Genomic DNA, 17082 nt, shown 5'->3' with positions numbered 1-17082 from the left:
ATTTATTTATTTTATTTTTTTTTATTTATTTATTTATTTTATTTTTTTGGCTGATGCTGCATAAGCTTGCTTTCTTGCATCAAATGCCTCTACTAATGCTAAATGCTAATGCTAGTAACTACCATCAGGGATAAAGGGAAGGGTTTTTGCTTTTGTAAAGGTGACTACGGTGGTCTGAGACAGTATTTAAATTCTATACGGTGGGACCAACTGATGATGTTACCAACAACAGGAAATTCAAAATAGGAAGCATTCAAAGAAATAATCTTGGAAGCTACTATGCTTTTCATAACAACTAAGATATATTATTCAAGATTTAGGCCTAAATGGAGGTCAGATGAACTAATTAGACATGTTATTGTTGTTATTTGATTTTTAGGAGCATTAGCAACTAAGGCCATTTTGCTCCAGAGATATGCGGTGGTCATTCCCTGACCTTTCCGCATCCTCCGTATTTGGTGGTCACGGGCTTGAACCCCGGTCTAATCAAGAAGTGTGTGCTATGCATGCTGCTCCTGCCCACCTGGCTACGAAGGCGCCAATTAGACACAGAAGCCTATGATAGATATAAGCTGGTCTGTAACCAAGTCACAACGGAGGTTAGGCAGGTAAAGGCAAATTACGAGAAATCTTTGGCAAAGGATGCAAAGAAAAACAGCAAAGAATTTTTTACTTGTGTAAACTCTAGAAAGAAGGGGATGAATCAGATTGGTCCATTGGATATCGACAGTTCAAACTGTTGATGATCCTGCTCAGGTAGCTAACAAACTAAATGAATATTTTGTATCTACATTCACACATGAGGAGTTATTCAAGGAGGGGAATGGCAGAGGTGAATTAAACTCTGTCAGTCAGCTAGATGATTTTGTAATAATTGAGAGAAAAGTGGAGGAGAAATTGTGGAAGATAAGCATAAGAATGGCACCTGGAGTGAAGGGGATCTATCCAGTTATATTAAACGAGGCAGCAAAGGAATTAAACAAACCCTTAGCCATAATTATGAGAGCTTCTTTGGACTCAGGGGAGGTATCCATGGCTGGAGATGTGCAAATGTGACCCCAATCCAAAAAGGATCAAAAGGAGACACAGGTAAATTAAAAGAAGTTAAACTAACCTGTTAGTTTAACTTCTGTTCCAGAGAAATTAATGGAGGCACTGGTTAAAGAAGCATTGCAGGATTATCTAGACAAGACTTTAGTTATAGCTCGGACACAGCATGGGTTTGTTAAGGGAAAGTCTTGTCTGACCAATTTGATTGGATACTATGATGTAGTCACAAAGGAACGGGATGCAAAGAATAACTTTGATATCATATATTTGGATCTTAGAAGGGCTTTTGATACTGTTGCACATGGAAGATTGCTGCACAAATTGAAGCAGTGTGGCATTGGAGGCAGATTGCTGCTATTGAGAAAGGGATGGTTGAGTGGGAAAAGACAGAGAGTGGTAATCAATGGACACTACTCTTCATGGACTAATGTTATTAATGGAGTCCCCCAGAGTTCAGTGTCGGGTCCATTGTTGTTTTCTGTATTCAATAATGATATTGATGATGGTATATCAGACTTAATGTCCAAGTTTGCAGACGACACGAAGGTCGGCAGGGTTGTTAATGACACTAATGACAGTATACTGCTGCAACAGGATCTAGAAAAGTTGAGTAGATGGGCTGAGAGGTGGCAACTTAAGTTCAACATTAACAAATCAAAAGTACTGCATATGGGAAGCAGTAACCCCAGAGTAACATATCAACTCTGTGGTACTCACTGACAGAGGTAGAGAACGAAAAGGACCTGGGGGTAATTGTGCAGGCAGATATGAAGTTTTCTGAGCAGTGCAGAGAGTCTGCAAGAGTAACACATGGTGTCTTGTCAATGATATACAGGAAATTTTCTAGCAGGTATAAGGAGGTGATTATCCCCTTGTATAAGGCAATGGTCAGGTAAATTAAATTCACACCTTGAATACTGTGTACAGGTCTGGAGGCCTCATTTTAAGGATATAGAGCTGTTGGAACGAGTACAGAGAAGGGCAACAAGATTGTGAATGGAACAAAGGGTTGCTCTTACAAAAAACAAAGGCTTAAGTTTTGCAAATTACAGTGTCTGGAGACTAGGCACTTACGAGGTGATCTGATTGAGGTGTATAAAGCCTTGAATGGTTTGAGCATGCTCAATGCTGATGGATTCCTCCTCTTGCTCAGAATAATCACCTGAGAGGGCATAAATTCAAATTGAGGAAAGACAGTTGTAGGACAGATGTGCGGAAGTTTGCCTTTAGCCAGCGGGTGGTTGATTGCTGGAACAAACTTACATCTGTCGTTGTAGAAGTTGACAGTTTAAACAGATTCAAGGCAGAACTAGACAAACATTTGGAGTTGGTGGATGAGTGAAATGAGAAGGGGGGGGTGTTTTTTTTTTTTTTTTTTTTTTTTTTGGCTGATGCTATATAAGCTTGCTTTCTTGCATCATGTGCCCCTTGCTTAATGCTAAAACAACTTGTACATTTATAGCAAAGTATATATTTGTTCTTCACATGTATAAATTTCCCATTTCTATTACTGCTTTGGGTTTTCATTGGAAAATCCATAATTAAAAAAATATATACAATAACAAACTCCATAATCAGCAGATCTCAAACTGTGAAATACTTGGGAGTGACATTCAGAATAAATTGTACATTTAATCAACATAATCACATAACATAATGCATAAATGTTCTGTAATCCAAAACTTATCCATGTGATCAATTTCACATAAAATAGAATAGGAAAAATAATAGAGAAAAGGCCTTATTTATTTATTTATCTTATAAAAGTACAAAACTAGTAATTTATGATACTTTGCTTAACATCCAGGTTTTACCAATTTGATTTCAGTGTGAGTGAAAATGAAGGATAAGATTCCCTGTGCATCTTAATCCATAAAAATATGAATCTCATCCAGTAGCAAGAAAATCATTTATAGAATATAAACTGCTTCTTATAAATAATTTCCAGCAATTCAATTAAGAAAGGAAGCAGAAAAGAGTGAAGGAAATTAAGATTCAGAAACAAACCTTTGAGCGAATAAAGTTCACTAATTTAATGTATGATATTGCATCCAGGGGCCATTTATGGGAGAAGGTTCCCACATTCCAGCCATGTTGGGATTCACAATGTTTAAGCACAGCTTCAGGTTGTGAAAAATTTTCTTTGCAAAATAGGCATGCCACTGGTCTCAAAGCAATTTCACAATCCTCCACATCTTGCCATTCAGTACCACTGTTAGAACTGCTTTCAGAGTCACTTAGCATTATTAATTATCTGAAAATGCAAAATAACATTGAGTTAGATTAATGAAATCATTCAATATTTTACTGAGCTATACTGAATGTAATAATCTAGCTATAATAACCAGATAATAATAAAGCATTTTATTATTATCTGGTTATTAGCTAGATTATTACTAAAAAAATGGATATTATCATATTTTCTAAAATATAAAATTCCTATACTAATTAATGAATGCTTTGATATTAAGAAAGTATTAGATGGTGACTAAAAACTATGTATAAATACTGAAACATATCCCAAAGGTTGCCACCTGCAAACCATGCTTGCAGATAATGAATATAAGAATAAGGCCCCTTTCTCATAGCTAAAGTAATACCTATTACAATTGTAATTTTACATGATCTCTGTTGAATCTTCTCTCCAAAATCTGGCAGTATTTCAGTTTCATAACTGTACACTTTTATCTTTAAAGTATTTCTTCCATTTTATCATTGGAGGCCAAATTGTATCACAATGAGAAACAATACTTTGAGAAATGTCTGAAGTGCTTTAAATACTCTAGTAACCTCCCAGTAACTGTAATGGTAATTTTCCAGTCAGAATCCCAGTTATCGCTTCATTGAACAGCTTCAGAAATTGATTCACCCAGTTGTCCGAATTATTCACCGATTCCTTTCGGTTCAAACAGTGACACTTGTACATATGTCAATTCTAATATTCACTATCAGAGACTTAGTAATTTGGAATCTCCTCTTTTTGATCTTCTCTGGCTTAAAATCTCTCCATCACATTAAAATTCATCTGGTGCCTCTATCATTCTCCCAACCCCACTAATCACTTGGAATGCTTTGACTTCTTTTTGAAACTTAACTTTCTCCAGTCCAACTTTCCAAACACAGAGGTAATTTTCCTTGGTGATTTTAATTTTCACAATGCCAGCTGGTTTCTGTTTTCTAGTCACATGGACTTGGCAGGTCGAGATGCTGAAGATTTTGCATTTAGTAATGACCTCACACAGGTCATTCATTTACCTACTAGAATACCTGACAATCCTAACCACGCAACCAACACGCTTGATTTTTTTCTCACAACCAACCCTGCCTTCTAAGTACATGGTTGAGGTGAGTGGTCCTCTAGGCACTCAGATCACAACTTGGTGATGGTCTCTTCTCCAATGGAACCTTTCTGTCATGGCCATTCCCAACCTTGCACTGTTTCGCATTACAAGAATTCGAAATAGGATGATCTGCGAGATTTCTTTCATTTTTTTCTTGGTCAGGTTACCGTTTCAAATCTCTGCTGTCAACATTTTTGCTCAGATTGTGTCAGTGAAATTATTCTTGTAGGGATGGAATCCTTTATTCCACACACCATCTTAAAATCTGATCCGTTATCTAAACTTTGGTTTTCCAATAAATGTGCTAAGGCTGTTTTCAAGGATATTGCATATCGTAATGGCTTGTTTCCAAATCCTCCAGGACTTCCATCCCTTGTTGTGGAAGTTGATAGCCTAAATAAATTCTATATAGCTAATAAACTATATAAAACAATGTAAACAAATGACCCATATATATTCCTATATAAAGAAAATGAAAAACAAGTACAGTAAACCCCTGCTATTCGCGGGGGTTCCTGAGAAATGCCGCGAATACCGAAAACGCGAATACTGAGTTATGGCTCCCATAGTAATAAAGGGGTTCCGTTCAAAAGTATGAAATATATAAGAAAAACTAGTCTAAAATTTTGTCTTTGTATGTATTATATGTACTTTCATAATATGACTATATACATAGACAATGCATAGTGAAATGCAAGCATATGGCAACGAAATGAAAATAAGAAACAATTTAATATTAAATGTAATATTTATTAGAAATTTCAAACCAGCGCCTTTGCTAGCTAAAAAGCCAGTGCTATCAAGTTTCGTTAAAGTGTTGATAAAGGAGTTTTGCCCTTTCACAAATGATGAGTGAACTTAACGGAATTTTATTTTGAGTTCGGTCTTCTATCCACAGATTAATGAAAATACTAAACATGGAAGATATTAGCACCTGCAGTACTTAATTTATATATAGTTGAATATAAAAATTGTTGGGATTAGACTGCAGTAATAATTCAGACACAGCATGGGTTTGTTAAGCGGAAGTCTTGTCTGACCAATTTGATTGGATACTACTATGTGGTCACAAAGAAACTGGAGGCAAAAAATAATTTTGATATTACATACTTGGATTTCAGGAAAACTTTTGATACTGTTGCACATGGAAGACTGCTGTACAAATTGGAGCGATATGGCATTAAGGACAAATTGCTACAATGGATAAAGGGATGGTTGAGTGGGAGATGGCTCTACATGGACTAATATTATTAGTGGAGTCTCCCATAGTTTGGGGCTTGGCCAATTGTTGTTTTGTGTATTTAGCATTAGCAAAGGCACATGATGCAAGAAAGCAAGCCTATACATCAGCCAAGAAAAAAAAGAAAAAAATCAAAAAGAAAAAAAAAAAATCTAATTTCACCCATCCACTTGCTCTAAATGTTTGTCTAGTTCTGCCTTGAATCTATTTAAACTATCAACTTCTACAATGACAGATGGAAGTTTGTTCCAGCAATCAACCACCCACTGGCTAAAGGCAAACTTCTGCACATCTATCCTACAACTGTCTTTCCTCAATTTGAATTTATGCCCTGTCAGGTGATTATTCTAAGCAGGAGAAAGAATCCCATCAGCACTGAGCATGCTCAAACCATTCGAGGCTTTATACACCTCAATGAGATCACCTCGCAGGTGCCTAGTCTTCAGACACTGTTATTTGCAAAATTTAAGCATTTCTTCGTAAGAGCAACCCTTTGTTCCATTCACTAATCTTGTTGCCCATCTCTGTACTCATTCCACAGCTCTACATCCTTAAAATGAGGCCTCCAGACCTGTATACAGTACTCAAGGTGTGGCCTGACCATTGCCTTATACAAGGGGGATAATCACTTCCTTATCCCTGCTAGAAAAATTCCTCTACATCATTGACAAGACACCATGAGCTACTCTTGCAGACCATCTGCACTGCTCAGAAAACTTCATATCTGCCTGCACAATTAACCCCAGGTCCTTTTCATTCTACCACTGTCAATGTAGTACCATACAGTTGATACGTTACTCTGGGATTACTGCTTCCCATATGCAGTAATTTACATTTGTCAATGTTAAACTTCAGTTGCCTCCTCTCACCCATCTGCTCAACATTTCAAGATCTTGTTGCAGCAGCGTACTGTAATTAGTCATTAATAACCCTGCCGACCTTCATATTGTTTGTAAACTTGCACATTAAGCCTGACATACCATCATCAATATCATTAATAAATACAGAAAACAACAATGGACCAAACTATGAACCCTGGGGGACTCCACTAATGACATTAGTCCACGAAGAGCAGCGTCCACTGATTACCACTCTCTGTCTTCTCCCCTCAACCATCCCTTTATCCATAGCAGCAATTCCCACCCAGTACCACACTGATCCAATTTGTGCAGCAGCAGTCTTCCATGTGCAACGGTATCAAAAGCCTTTCTAAGGTCCAACTATATGATATCAAAATTATTCTTTGCATCCAGTTCCTTTGTGACACATCATAGTATCCAATCAGATTGGTCAGACAAGACTTTCCCTTAAGAAACATATGCTTTGTCCAAGCTATAACTGAAGTTTTGTCTGGATGATCCTGCAATGCTTCTTTAACCATTGCCTCCATTAATTTCCCTGGAACAGAAGTTTAACTTTTGTTCCAGGGTCTCCTGTTAACAATTACTTGTGTCGCCCTTTGCTCCTCATTTGTAAATTGGGGTCACATTTGCACATCTCCAGTCCATGGGTACGTCCCCTGAGTCCAAGGAAGCTCTCATAATTATGGCTAGGGGTTTGCTTAATTCCTTTGCTGCTTCGTTTAACTGGATAGATCCCCTTCACTCCAGGTGCCTTTCTTATGCTTATCTTCCATAATTTCTCCTCCACTTTACTCTCAGTTATTACAAAATCATCTAGCTGACTGACAGAGTTCAATTCATCTCTGGCATTTCCCTCCCTAAATAACTCCTCATGTGGGAATATAGATGCAAAATACTCATTTAGTTTGTTAGCTACTTGAGCAGGATCATCAACAGTTAAACCATCGAAATCCAATGGACCAATCTGATTCACCCCTTTCCTTTTAGAGTATACATAAGTAAAGAACTCTTTGCTGTTTTTCTTTGCATGCTTTGAAAAAGATTTCTCGCAATCTGCCTTTGCCTGCCTAACCTCCTTTGTGATTTGGTTACAGACCAGCTTATATCTATCATAGGATTCCGTGACACCTGTTAATTTATATGTATCCTATGCATTTTTCTTCTCTGCCATGTCTCCATCAGTTCATCTAACCTCCATTTAGGCCTAAACCTTGAACAATATTGCTTAGTTGGTATGAAAGGCCTAGTAGCTTCCAAGATTAATTCTTTGAATGCTTCCCATTTTGAATTTGCTGTTGGTAACATCAGTTGGTCCCACCTAATAGAATTTAAATACTGTCTCAGACCACTGTATTCACCTTTACGAAAGTAAAAACCCTCCCTTTACTCCTGATGGTAGTTACTTCTTTGAGTAAATTCCACTTCAGCAAACTGTGATCACTGCTACCTAGTGGTTCCTTTATCTGGAGATTCTTAATACACAAAGAATCACTATGGATAATGAGATCAAGAATATTACTCCCTCTAGTTGCCTCCGGAACATGCAGCTATAGAAAACGATCACCCAATAAATCCTAATTCATTTCACAAGCACTTCCTAATTCATTTCACAAATATACGTGGTCTCAATTCTAATCTCAACGATGTCCATTTCCACTTGCAGTCTGCCAAACCCCATGCACTTCTTCTGACAGATTCTCAGTTATCGGTTGATTCAACTACTGCTCATCTCAGATGCCCAAATTATTCGCTGTATGATTCCTTTCGCCTCAAAGGTGGCGCTTGTGCATATGTCCATTCTGTTATTCCCTGTCAGAGACTTGGCAATTTGGAATCTCCTCTCTTTGATCTTCTCTGGCTTAAAATCTCTCTACCTCATTCTGTCAAATTCATCTGTTGTCTCTACTATTCTCCCAACTCCACTAATCACTTGCAGCTCTTTTGACTTCCTCTCTTTGCAACTTGACTTTCTCCAGTCCAACTTTCCTAACAGTGAGAAACTTTTTCTTGGTGATTTTAATGTTCACAACTCCAGCTGGTTTCTGTTTTCTAGTCACACCGACCCAGCTGATCGAGATGCTGAGGCTTTTGCAATTACTAATGACCTTGCACAGACTGTTCATTTACCTACAAGAATACCAGACAATCCTAATCATACAGCCAACATGCTTGATCTTTTTCTCACAAACAACCCTTCTAAGTACACGGTTAAAGTGAGAGGTCCCTTAGGCACTTCAGATCACAACTTGGTGATTGTCTCTTCTCCAATGGAGCCTTTATCTCATGGCTATTCCCAACCTTGTGTTGTTTGGCATTACAGGAATGCAAAATGGGATGACCTGTGAGATTTCTTTTCCTTGGTCGGATTACTGTTTCAAAACTTCTGATGTCAACGTTTGCTCAGATCGTTTCAGTAAAATTATTCTTGCAGGAAGGAATGGAATCCTTTATCCCACACTCCACTTTAAAATCTCATCCTTTATCTAAACCTTGGTTTTCCAGTAAATGTGCTAAGGCTGTTCAAGAGAAGAATGTTGCATATTGTAATTGGCTTGTTTCTAATTCTTCAGTTTCATTTTCTGCCTACACCAAAGCTCGCAACAATTGTAAAGCAGTTATTAATCAGTCCAAACTACAGTTTGAACAGGCTACGAGTAGAAAACTTCCTTCTTGCCCTAATGGTAGCCGAGCATTCTGGTGTCTTGCCAAAGCTATTGGCCGCAACTTTTGCCCATCTCTGTTCCCACCTCTGTCCAAACCAGATGGTTCTGTTGTCAGTTCAGCCAAGGATAAACCTGACCTGCTAGCATCCCATTTTTCTTCCAACTCATGTATTAATGATCTTGGTAAAACATCTCCCACTATTCCCAACACACTCCATTCAATGCCTCCTCTGGTCTTCCGTCAAAAGGATGTCAGAAGGGTTTTGACGAATCTTGATGCTAAGAAAGCTCCAGGTCCCGATGGTATTTCTCCACTAGTTCTCAAAACCTGTGCTCCTGAACTTACTCCTTTTCTTTGCTGCCTTTTTTCACTTTCTTATTCCAAAGGTGTTTTTCCTTCTGCTTGGAAATTTGCTCATGTCCAGCCAGTTCCTAAAAAGGGTGACAAATCCATCTCATCCAATTATCGTTCCATTGCAATTACTTCTACTCTTTCTAAAGTAATGGAGAAATCAATTAACCGCCATCTCTTAAACTACCTAGAAATCTTCCATCTGATCAACGATCGTTAGTATGGATTCCATCAGTGTCGATCCACTTGTGATATTCTGGCTTATGTTACCCATTTATGGACTAATTTAATGGAAAGGTTCGGTGAAACATGAGTAGCTGCTCTTGACATCTCAAAGGCTTTTGATCGTTTTTGGCATTGTTGTTGATATTTGGTTTTTAGGAGCATTAGCAACTGAGGCCATATTGCTCCAGTGATATGCGGTGGTCATTCCCTGACCTTTCCGCATCATCCGTATTTGGTGGTCATGGGCTTGAACCCCGGTCTAATCAAGAAGTGTGTGATACGCGCTGCTGCTCCTGCCCACCTAGCTACGGAGGCAGCCTCAGTGTTTGGCATAAAGGTCTTCAAAACAAGCTTCCACCTTATGGTTTGCCAACTGTTTTTAGTAGTAATTGGTTATACAGTTTTCTCTCTGATCGCTCACTAAGGGTGATGGTAGATGGCTCTCTGTCTTCTAACTTCTCCACTAATGCTGGTGTCCCCCAAGGTTCAGTTCTTTCCCCCACTCTTTTCCTCTTGTATATTAATGAGCTTCTTCCATTGACTGGAAATCCTATCCATAGTTTTGCCGATGATAGCACATTGCATTCCACTTTCCATTTTGAGAAACCTTGCCCTGCTCAATGAGCTTCAACTTCTCGAAAATCTGCTACCAATTCCTTAAATGCTGATCTTCAGGTAATTCTCCAGTGGGGCAAAGATAACTTAGTTGATTTCAACCCATCTAAAACTCAGTCTTGTCTTATATCTCGCAAAAAGGATTCTTCTGCTCCTATGCTTATCTTTAGTGACACTCCGATTTCTAAGCAAAATGATCTCTCTCTTTTGGGGATTACCCTGACTTCAAATCTCTCTTGGCACAAGCACATTACAAATATTGCTTCCTCTGCATCTAAAAAAACTTGGTTTTCTCTTTCACTCTTGGCGTTAATTTTTTTTTCACACAGTTGCTCACTCTGTATAAATTGCAAATCCTCCCTGCCATGGAATATATCGTTCCCACTTCTGGGGTGGTGCCCCCAAAACCTCTCTCAGGCTTCTTGATTCCATTCAGAAGAGGGCAGTTAGGTTAATTAATGATTCATCTCTAACAGTCTCTTGTCTCGCTGTCTCATAGATGTACTGTTTCTGCTGCATGCCTCTTCTACAGATACTTCCATGGGCACAGTTCTTCTAAATTGGCTTCTATAATTCCCGCTCTCTCTTTCAAAATAGTCGGAACACGTGCCGCCACCAGCCAACATCCATTTACAGGCAGGCCTCGCTTAACGCGAGTTCGATTAACACGGTTTTCAGTTACCGCGATTGGAAAAAATTATACCACTTTTTACTTTACACGATTCAAATTTCCAGTTAACGCGATCTTTTATTTCTGATAGTTGAAAAAGATTCGAATCGCGCACTAAATGTCTGACTGCCAATAAACAAGCGTTTGTCCGCTTCCCGCCTCAGTGTGTTCCATCAACTAAGTAGACGTGTTACTTGTTTGTCTCCACCTAATAAAGTCACGTGCAGACGTATTTAAAAATTCTAATTTTCTACCCCTGTTAATTATGGATAAAAGAAAGAGTGAAAAACAACGTGATTGTAATTAAAAAAAACGAAAAGTTATTACTTTAGCTGATAAACTTGAAGTTATTAAAAAACATGAACGTGGTGCAAACCATGCGAAAATCGTAAGAGATCTAGGATACAGTGAGTCTACCGTACGAACTATCTTGAGCCGTAAGAACGAATATAAAGAGAAAGGTAAAGTTTCATCATCTTCTTTTGTCTTACAAAATACCAGAAACACAACTCTAATAATGATTGAAATGGAAAGTGTTTTATCAATTTGGATAGAAGATTGCAATCAAAAAAGAATTCCATTATCTAAGGACAATATTCAGAGCAAAGCTATTAACCTTTTTACTAAGCTCAAAGAAACAAAATATCAAGGGGAGACTGAAATGTTTGTTGCTAGTTCAGGGTGGTTTGGACGTTTCAAAAATCGAGCACGACTGCATAATGTTAAAGTAACTGGGGAAGCTGCTAGTGCTGATGAAGATGCTGCAGCCAAATTTCCTGCAGAATTGCAAAAAATCATTCAGGATGCTGAATACGACGATCGGCAAATATTTAATGTAGACGAAACGGGTGTATTTTGGAAACGGATGCCAACTAAAACTTATTTGGCTGCAAATGAAGCATCACAACCTGGGTATAAAGTCTCAAAAGATCGAATAACTCTTTTATTAGGAGGTAACGCTGAAGGTGATTTTAAATTGAAACCCATGCTTGTGTACCGTGCACAAAATCCTAGGGCTTTAAAAGGATACAGCCATCGCACTCTTCCAGTCATTTTTCGTCAAATAAAAAAGCATGGATGACCAAAACCCTATTTGAAGACTGGTTTACATCTTATTTCTGTCCAACAGTTGAAGCCTATTGCAAGAAAAATAATCTTACTTTTAAAGCTCTGTTGCTTTTAGATAATGCACCTGGACATCCTTCTGCACTTGGTGACTTAAATGAAAATGTGAAAGTTGTTTTTTTACCGGCGAATACGACTTCGTTATTGCAACCCATGGACCAGGGGACGATTGCAACTTTCAAGGCTTACTATCTCCGCAGAACCTTTGCACAGGCACTTGAAGCTATAACAGGAGATAATGCAATTTCTGTACCAGAATTTTGGAAAAAATATAACATACGATTGGCCATTGAAAACATTCATGCAGCATGCGAAGAAGTGACAGCCAGCAATATGAGAGCAGTTTGGAAGCATCTTTTACCCCGCGCAAACGATTTTACTTGCTTCAAAGATGCAGTTCAAAAAGTTATTGAAGACATAACTAATATTGGTAATGAACTTGGTTTCAAAGGCTTGGATGCGGCTAACGTTCGAGAATCACTGAATTCGCATTTAGAACAGCTAAGTGACAATGATCTCCTTCAAATAGAGCAACAGTGTGCGCACGAAGAAGCTGAAGAAAAAGAGTGTGAGCCAGATGAAAATGTTACCTCAAAGGAGATAACGGTAAAAGAACTAGGCGAAATCTTTTGTATCGCAGAGAACCTTAAACAAAAGGTAATGGATGTTGATCCCAACATCAAAAGAAGCATGTTATTTCGCCAGGGCCTAGAGAAGCTTGTTGTCAGCTATCGGAAATTGTATGATGAAAAAACGAAAGCCAAAACTGTTCAAACGACTGTGTTCAAATATTTCTGTAGCAAATAGTTAGTTTCTCCATTATATATTTTGAACAATAAACATTTAGGTGGGTCGGAAAACTGCTAGCTTGGGGGGAGACAAAGACCAATAGATTGACAGTAGCCACTGGCAGAGGTGAAAGAGATTCTTGCACTGCTTCTATTAGAATGAGCAGAAGCCTGGAAAACAAGATGCATGGTATTTCAGAGACTGCTGGGAGCCACTGCGGTACAAGTAAACACATGGGTTGTGTTAGGGTAGCTAAGAATAGAAACAGGTGCAGGTACACTTGCGTGTACACCAGTGCTAGGAGTTTAGTAAATAAATTTGATGAATTTGAGATATTGCTCAAAACATCAAAGGCAGATATTGTTGGGATATCACAGACGTGGTGTCACACAGATATAAGGGATGCAGAACTGCAATTTGGGGAGTACAACGTCTACAGAAAGGATAGACAGAATAGGAAGGGGGAAGGGGTTATGCTATTAGTTAAGAAACACATAAAAACCAAGGAAGTGAAGCCAGTCGACATCGCCGGACAGTGCAGTGTTGAGTCAGTTTGGTGTGACATAAGCATTGGGAGATCAAAATTGAGAGTAGGAGTGTGCTATAGGCCTAATGACTCTGATGAGTATAATGAGGAACTGTACAGGGAAATAGAGTAGGCCAGTAAATCAGAGAGTCTTATAATGGGAGATTTTAATTTCCCAGATATTGACTGGAATTTGGGGGCTGGTTACTCACACACTAGCAGGGCTTTTGTGGATTTATTGGATGATTGTTTTCTACATCAGCATGTTCGGGAGGCAACTAGAGGGAGTAATACCCTTGATTTGATTATCAGCAGTGATTCTTCATGCATTAAGAATCTGCAGATAAACGAACCACTAGGTGGCAGTGATCACAGTGTGCTGAAGTGGGATTTACTCAAAGAGGTAACTACCATTAGGGGTAAAGGGAAGGGTTATTGCTTCCGTAAAGGCAACTACGATGGACTGAGACAGTATTTAAATTCTATACAGTGGGACCAACTGATGATGTTACCAACAGCAAATTCAAAATGGGAAGCATTCAAAGAACTTATCTTGGAAGCTACTAGGCTTTACATACCAACTAAGAAATATTGTTCAAGGTTTAGGCCAAAATGGATGTCAGATGAACTAATGAGGCATACGGCAGAGAAGAAAAATGCATGGGATACTTACAAATTAACACATGACACAGAAGCCTATGATAGATACAAGTTGATATGCAACCAAGTTACAAAAGAGGTTAGGCAGGCAAAGGCAGATTACGAGAAATCCTTGGCAAGGGATGCAAAGAAAAACAGCAAAGAGTTCTTTACTTATGTTAACTCTAGAAGGAAGGGGATGAATCAGATTGGTCCACTTGATATTGATGGGTCAACTGTTGATGATTCTGCTCAGGTAGCTAACAAACTAAATGAATATTTTGCATAGACATTCACACATGAGGAGTTATTCAGCAAGGGGAATGCCAGAGGTGTATTCAACTCTAGCAGTAAGCTACAGAATCTTGAAATAACTGGGAGTAAAGTGGAGGAGAAACTGTTGAAGATAAACACAAGAAAGGCACCCGGGGTGGATGGGATCTATACAGTTATATTAAAGGAGGCAGCAAAGGAAGTAAGCAAACCCTTAGCCATAATTATGAGAGCTTCCTTGGACTCAGGGGAGGTACCCATAGACTGGAAATGTGCAAATGTGACCCCAATTCACAAAGGAGGATCAAAGGCTGACACAAGTAATTATAGACCTGTGAGTTTAACTTCTGTTCCTGGAAAATTAATGGAGGCACTGGTTAAAGAAGCACTGCAGGATCATTTAGACAAGACTTCAGTTATAGCTCAGACACAGCATGGTTTTGTTAAGGGGAAGTCTTGCCTGACCAACTTGATTGGATATTATGATGCAGTCACAAAAGAACTGGATGCAGGGAATAACTTTGATATTATATACTTGGATCTTAGAAAGGCTTTTGATACTGTTGCACATGGAAGACTGCTACACAAATTGGAGCAGTGTGACATTGGAGGCAAATTGCTGCTATGGATAAAGGGGTGATTGAGGGGGAGAAGACAGAGAGTGGTAATCAATGGACACTGCTCATCGTGGACTAATGTTATTAGTGGAGTCCCTCAGGGCTCAGTGTTCGGTCCATTATTGTTTTCTGTATTTATAAATGATATTGATGATGGTATATCAAGCTTAATGTCCAAGTTTGCAGATGATACAAAGGTTGGCAGGGTTGTCAAGGACACTACTGACACTATGCTGCTGCAACAGGATCTGGAAAGGTCGAGCAGATGGGCTGAGAGGTGGCAAATGAAGTTTAACATTGACAAATGTAAAGTACTACACATGGGAAACAGCAACCCCAGAGCAACGTATCAACTCTGTGGTACTACACTGACAGTGGTAGAGAATGAAAGGGACTTGGGGGTGGTTGTGCAGGCAGATATGAAGTTCTCTGACAGTGCAGACGGGCTGCAAGAGTAGCTCATGGAATATTGTCAATGATATACAGGAATTTTTCCAGCAGGGATAAGGAGGTGATTATTCCATTGTATAAGGCAATGGTCAGGCCACACCTAGAGTACTGTATACAGGTCTGGAGGCCTCATTTCAAGAAGGATGTAGAGCTGCTGGAACGAGTACAGAGAAGGGCAACAAGATTAGTGAATGGAACAAAGGGGTGCTCTTACGAAGAAAGGCTTAAGTTTTGCAAATTACAGTGTCTGGGGACTAGGCACCAGCGAGGTGATCTGATAGAGGTGTATAAAGCCTTGAATGGTTTAAGCATGCTCAATGCTGATGGGATTCTTCCTCTAGCTCAGAAATCACCTGAGAGGGCATAAATTCAAATTGAGGAAAGACAGATGTAGGATAGACGTGAGGAAATTTGCCTTTAGCCAGCGGGTGGTTGGTTGGTGGAACAGACTTCCATCCCTTGTGGTGGAGGTTGATAGCCTAAATAAGTTTAAGGCTCAGCTGGACAGGTATTTGGAACGAACAGAGGGGTGAAGTGGAAGTGGGTTTTTTTTTTTTTTTTTTTTTTGGCTGATGCTGCATAAGCTTGCTTTCTTGCATCAAATACCTCTACTAATGCTAATGCTAATATTTTACATGGCATGCAGTTAAAAAGTTATTTAAAAGGTATTATTTAAAAGTTATTTAAAATTCTTTATGGACATTCCAGAAGGTCAAGTACCAATTATAATTTTTCCTATTGGTTACGATATTCGATTAACGCGTTTCCGTTTTGCGCGATGCACTCGCGGGACGAATTAATCGCGTTAATCGAGGCCCGCCTGTACTGTCGAACTTCAAACTCACAGAACCAACTTTTCATCTTCCTCGTTTACTCATTCAACTGCCGTTTTCTGGAACAACCTTCCTTCATAAGTATTTCCTGAAAATTACAGTCAACAGAAGTTCAAGTCCAATGTCAACAAATATCTTCTTTCATATTCCCAACCTCCAACCCTAGCACGGTACTAAGTACTATAAGTTCTAATACCTCTCGTGTTTGGAGTTTACATAAAAAGAAAAAAATCCACAAAAGCCTTGCTAGTGTGTGAGTGAGCAACCCACAAATTCCAGTCAATATATAGGAAATTAAAATCCCCCATTATAAGACACTCTGATTTACTGGCCCACTCTATTTCTCTGTACAGTTGTTTATTATACCATCAGAGTCATTAGGCATATAACACACTCCTACTCTCAATTTTGCTTTCCCAGTGCTTACATCATGGTAAACTGTCTCGACACAGCATTGTCCATCCATGTCGACTGGCTGTACTTCCTTGGATTTTATGTGTTTCTTAACTAACAGCATAACCCCCTCCTCCCTTCCTATCCTGTCTATCCTTCCTGTACAGATTTGACCACCCCAAATTCTAGTCCTGCATTCCTTATATCTGTGTGACACCACGTCTCTGATATCTCAACAATATCTGTCTTGGATGTTTTGACTAACACCTCAAATTCATCAAATTTATTTATGATTGTTTATTTGCTATTTGGTTTTTAGGAGCATTAGCAACTATGGCCATATTGCACCAGGCATATGCGGTGGTCATTCATTGACCTTTTCGCATCCTCCGTATTGGTGGGCACGGGCTCGAACCCC

The 17082-nt window shown here is 39.0% G+C and overlaps 1 protein-coding gene across 1 annotated transcript in view; it reads right to left on the bottom strand.

Moving 5' to 3' along the window:
- Positions 1 to 17082, bottom strand: part of LOC150076361 (protein arginine N-methyltransferase 3-like) — a 240780-nt gene that overhangs the window by 215975 nt on the left and 7723 nt on the right. The window contains exon 2 of the mRNA XM_090387332.1: positions 3058 to 3304. Coding sequence (XP_090243458.1) covers positions 3058 to 3294 — 237 coding nt within the window. The 5' untranslated portion in view covers positions 3295 to 3304. The remainder of the gene's footprint in view (positions 1 to 3057; positions 3305 to 17082) is intronic.

Source organism: Mastigoproctus giganteus, chromosome 13, assembly GCF_048544385.1.
Source record: "Mastigoproctus giganteus isolate SK-2022 chromosome 13, ASM4854438v1, whole genome shotgun sequence".
Classification (NCBI taxonomy): domain Eukaryota; kingdom Metazoa; phylum Arthropoda; class Arachnida; order Uropygi; family Thelyphonidae; genus Mastigoproctus; species Mastigoproctus giganteus.
This window is presented reverse-complemented; position numbering and strand designations above follow the sequence as displayed.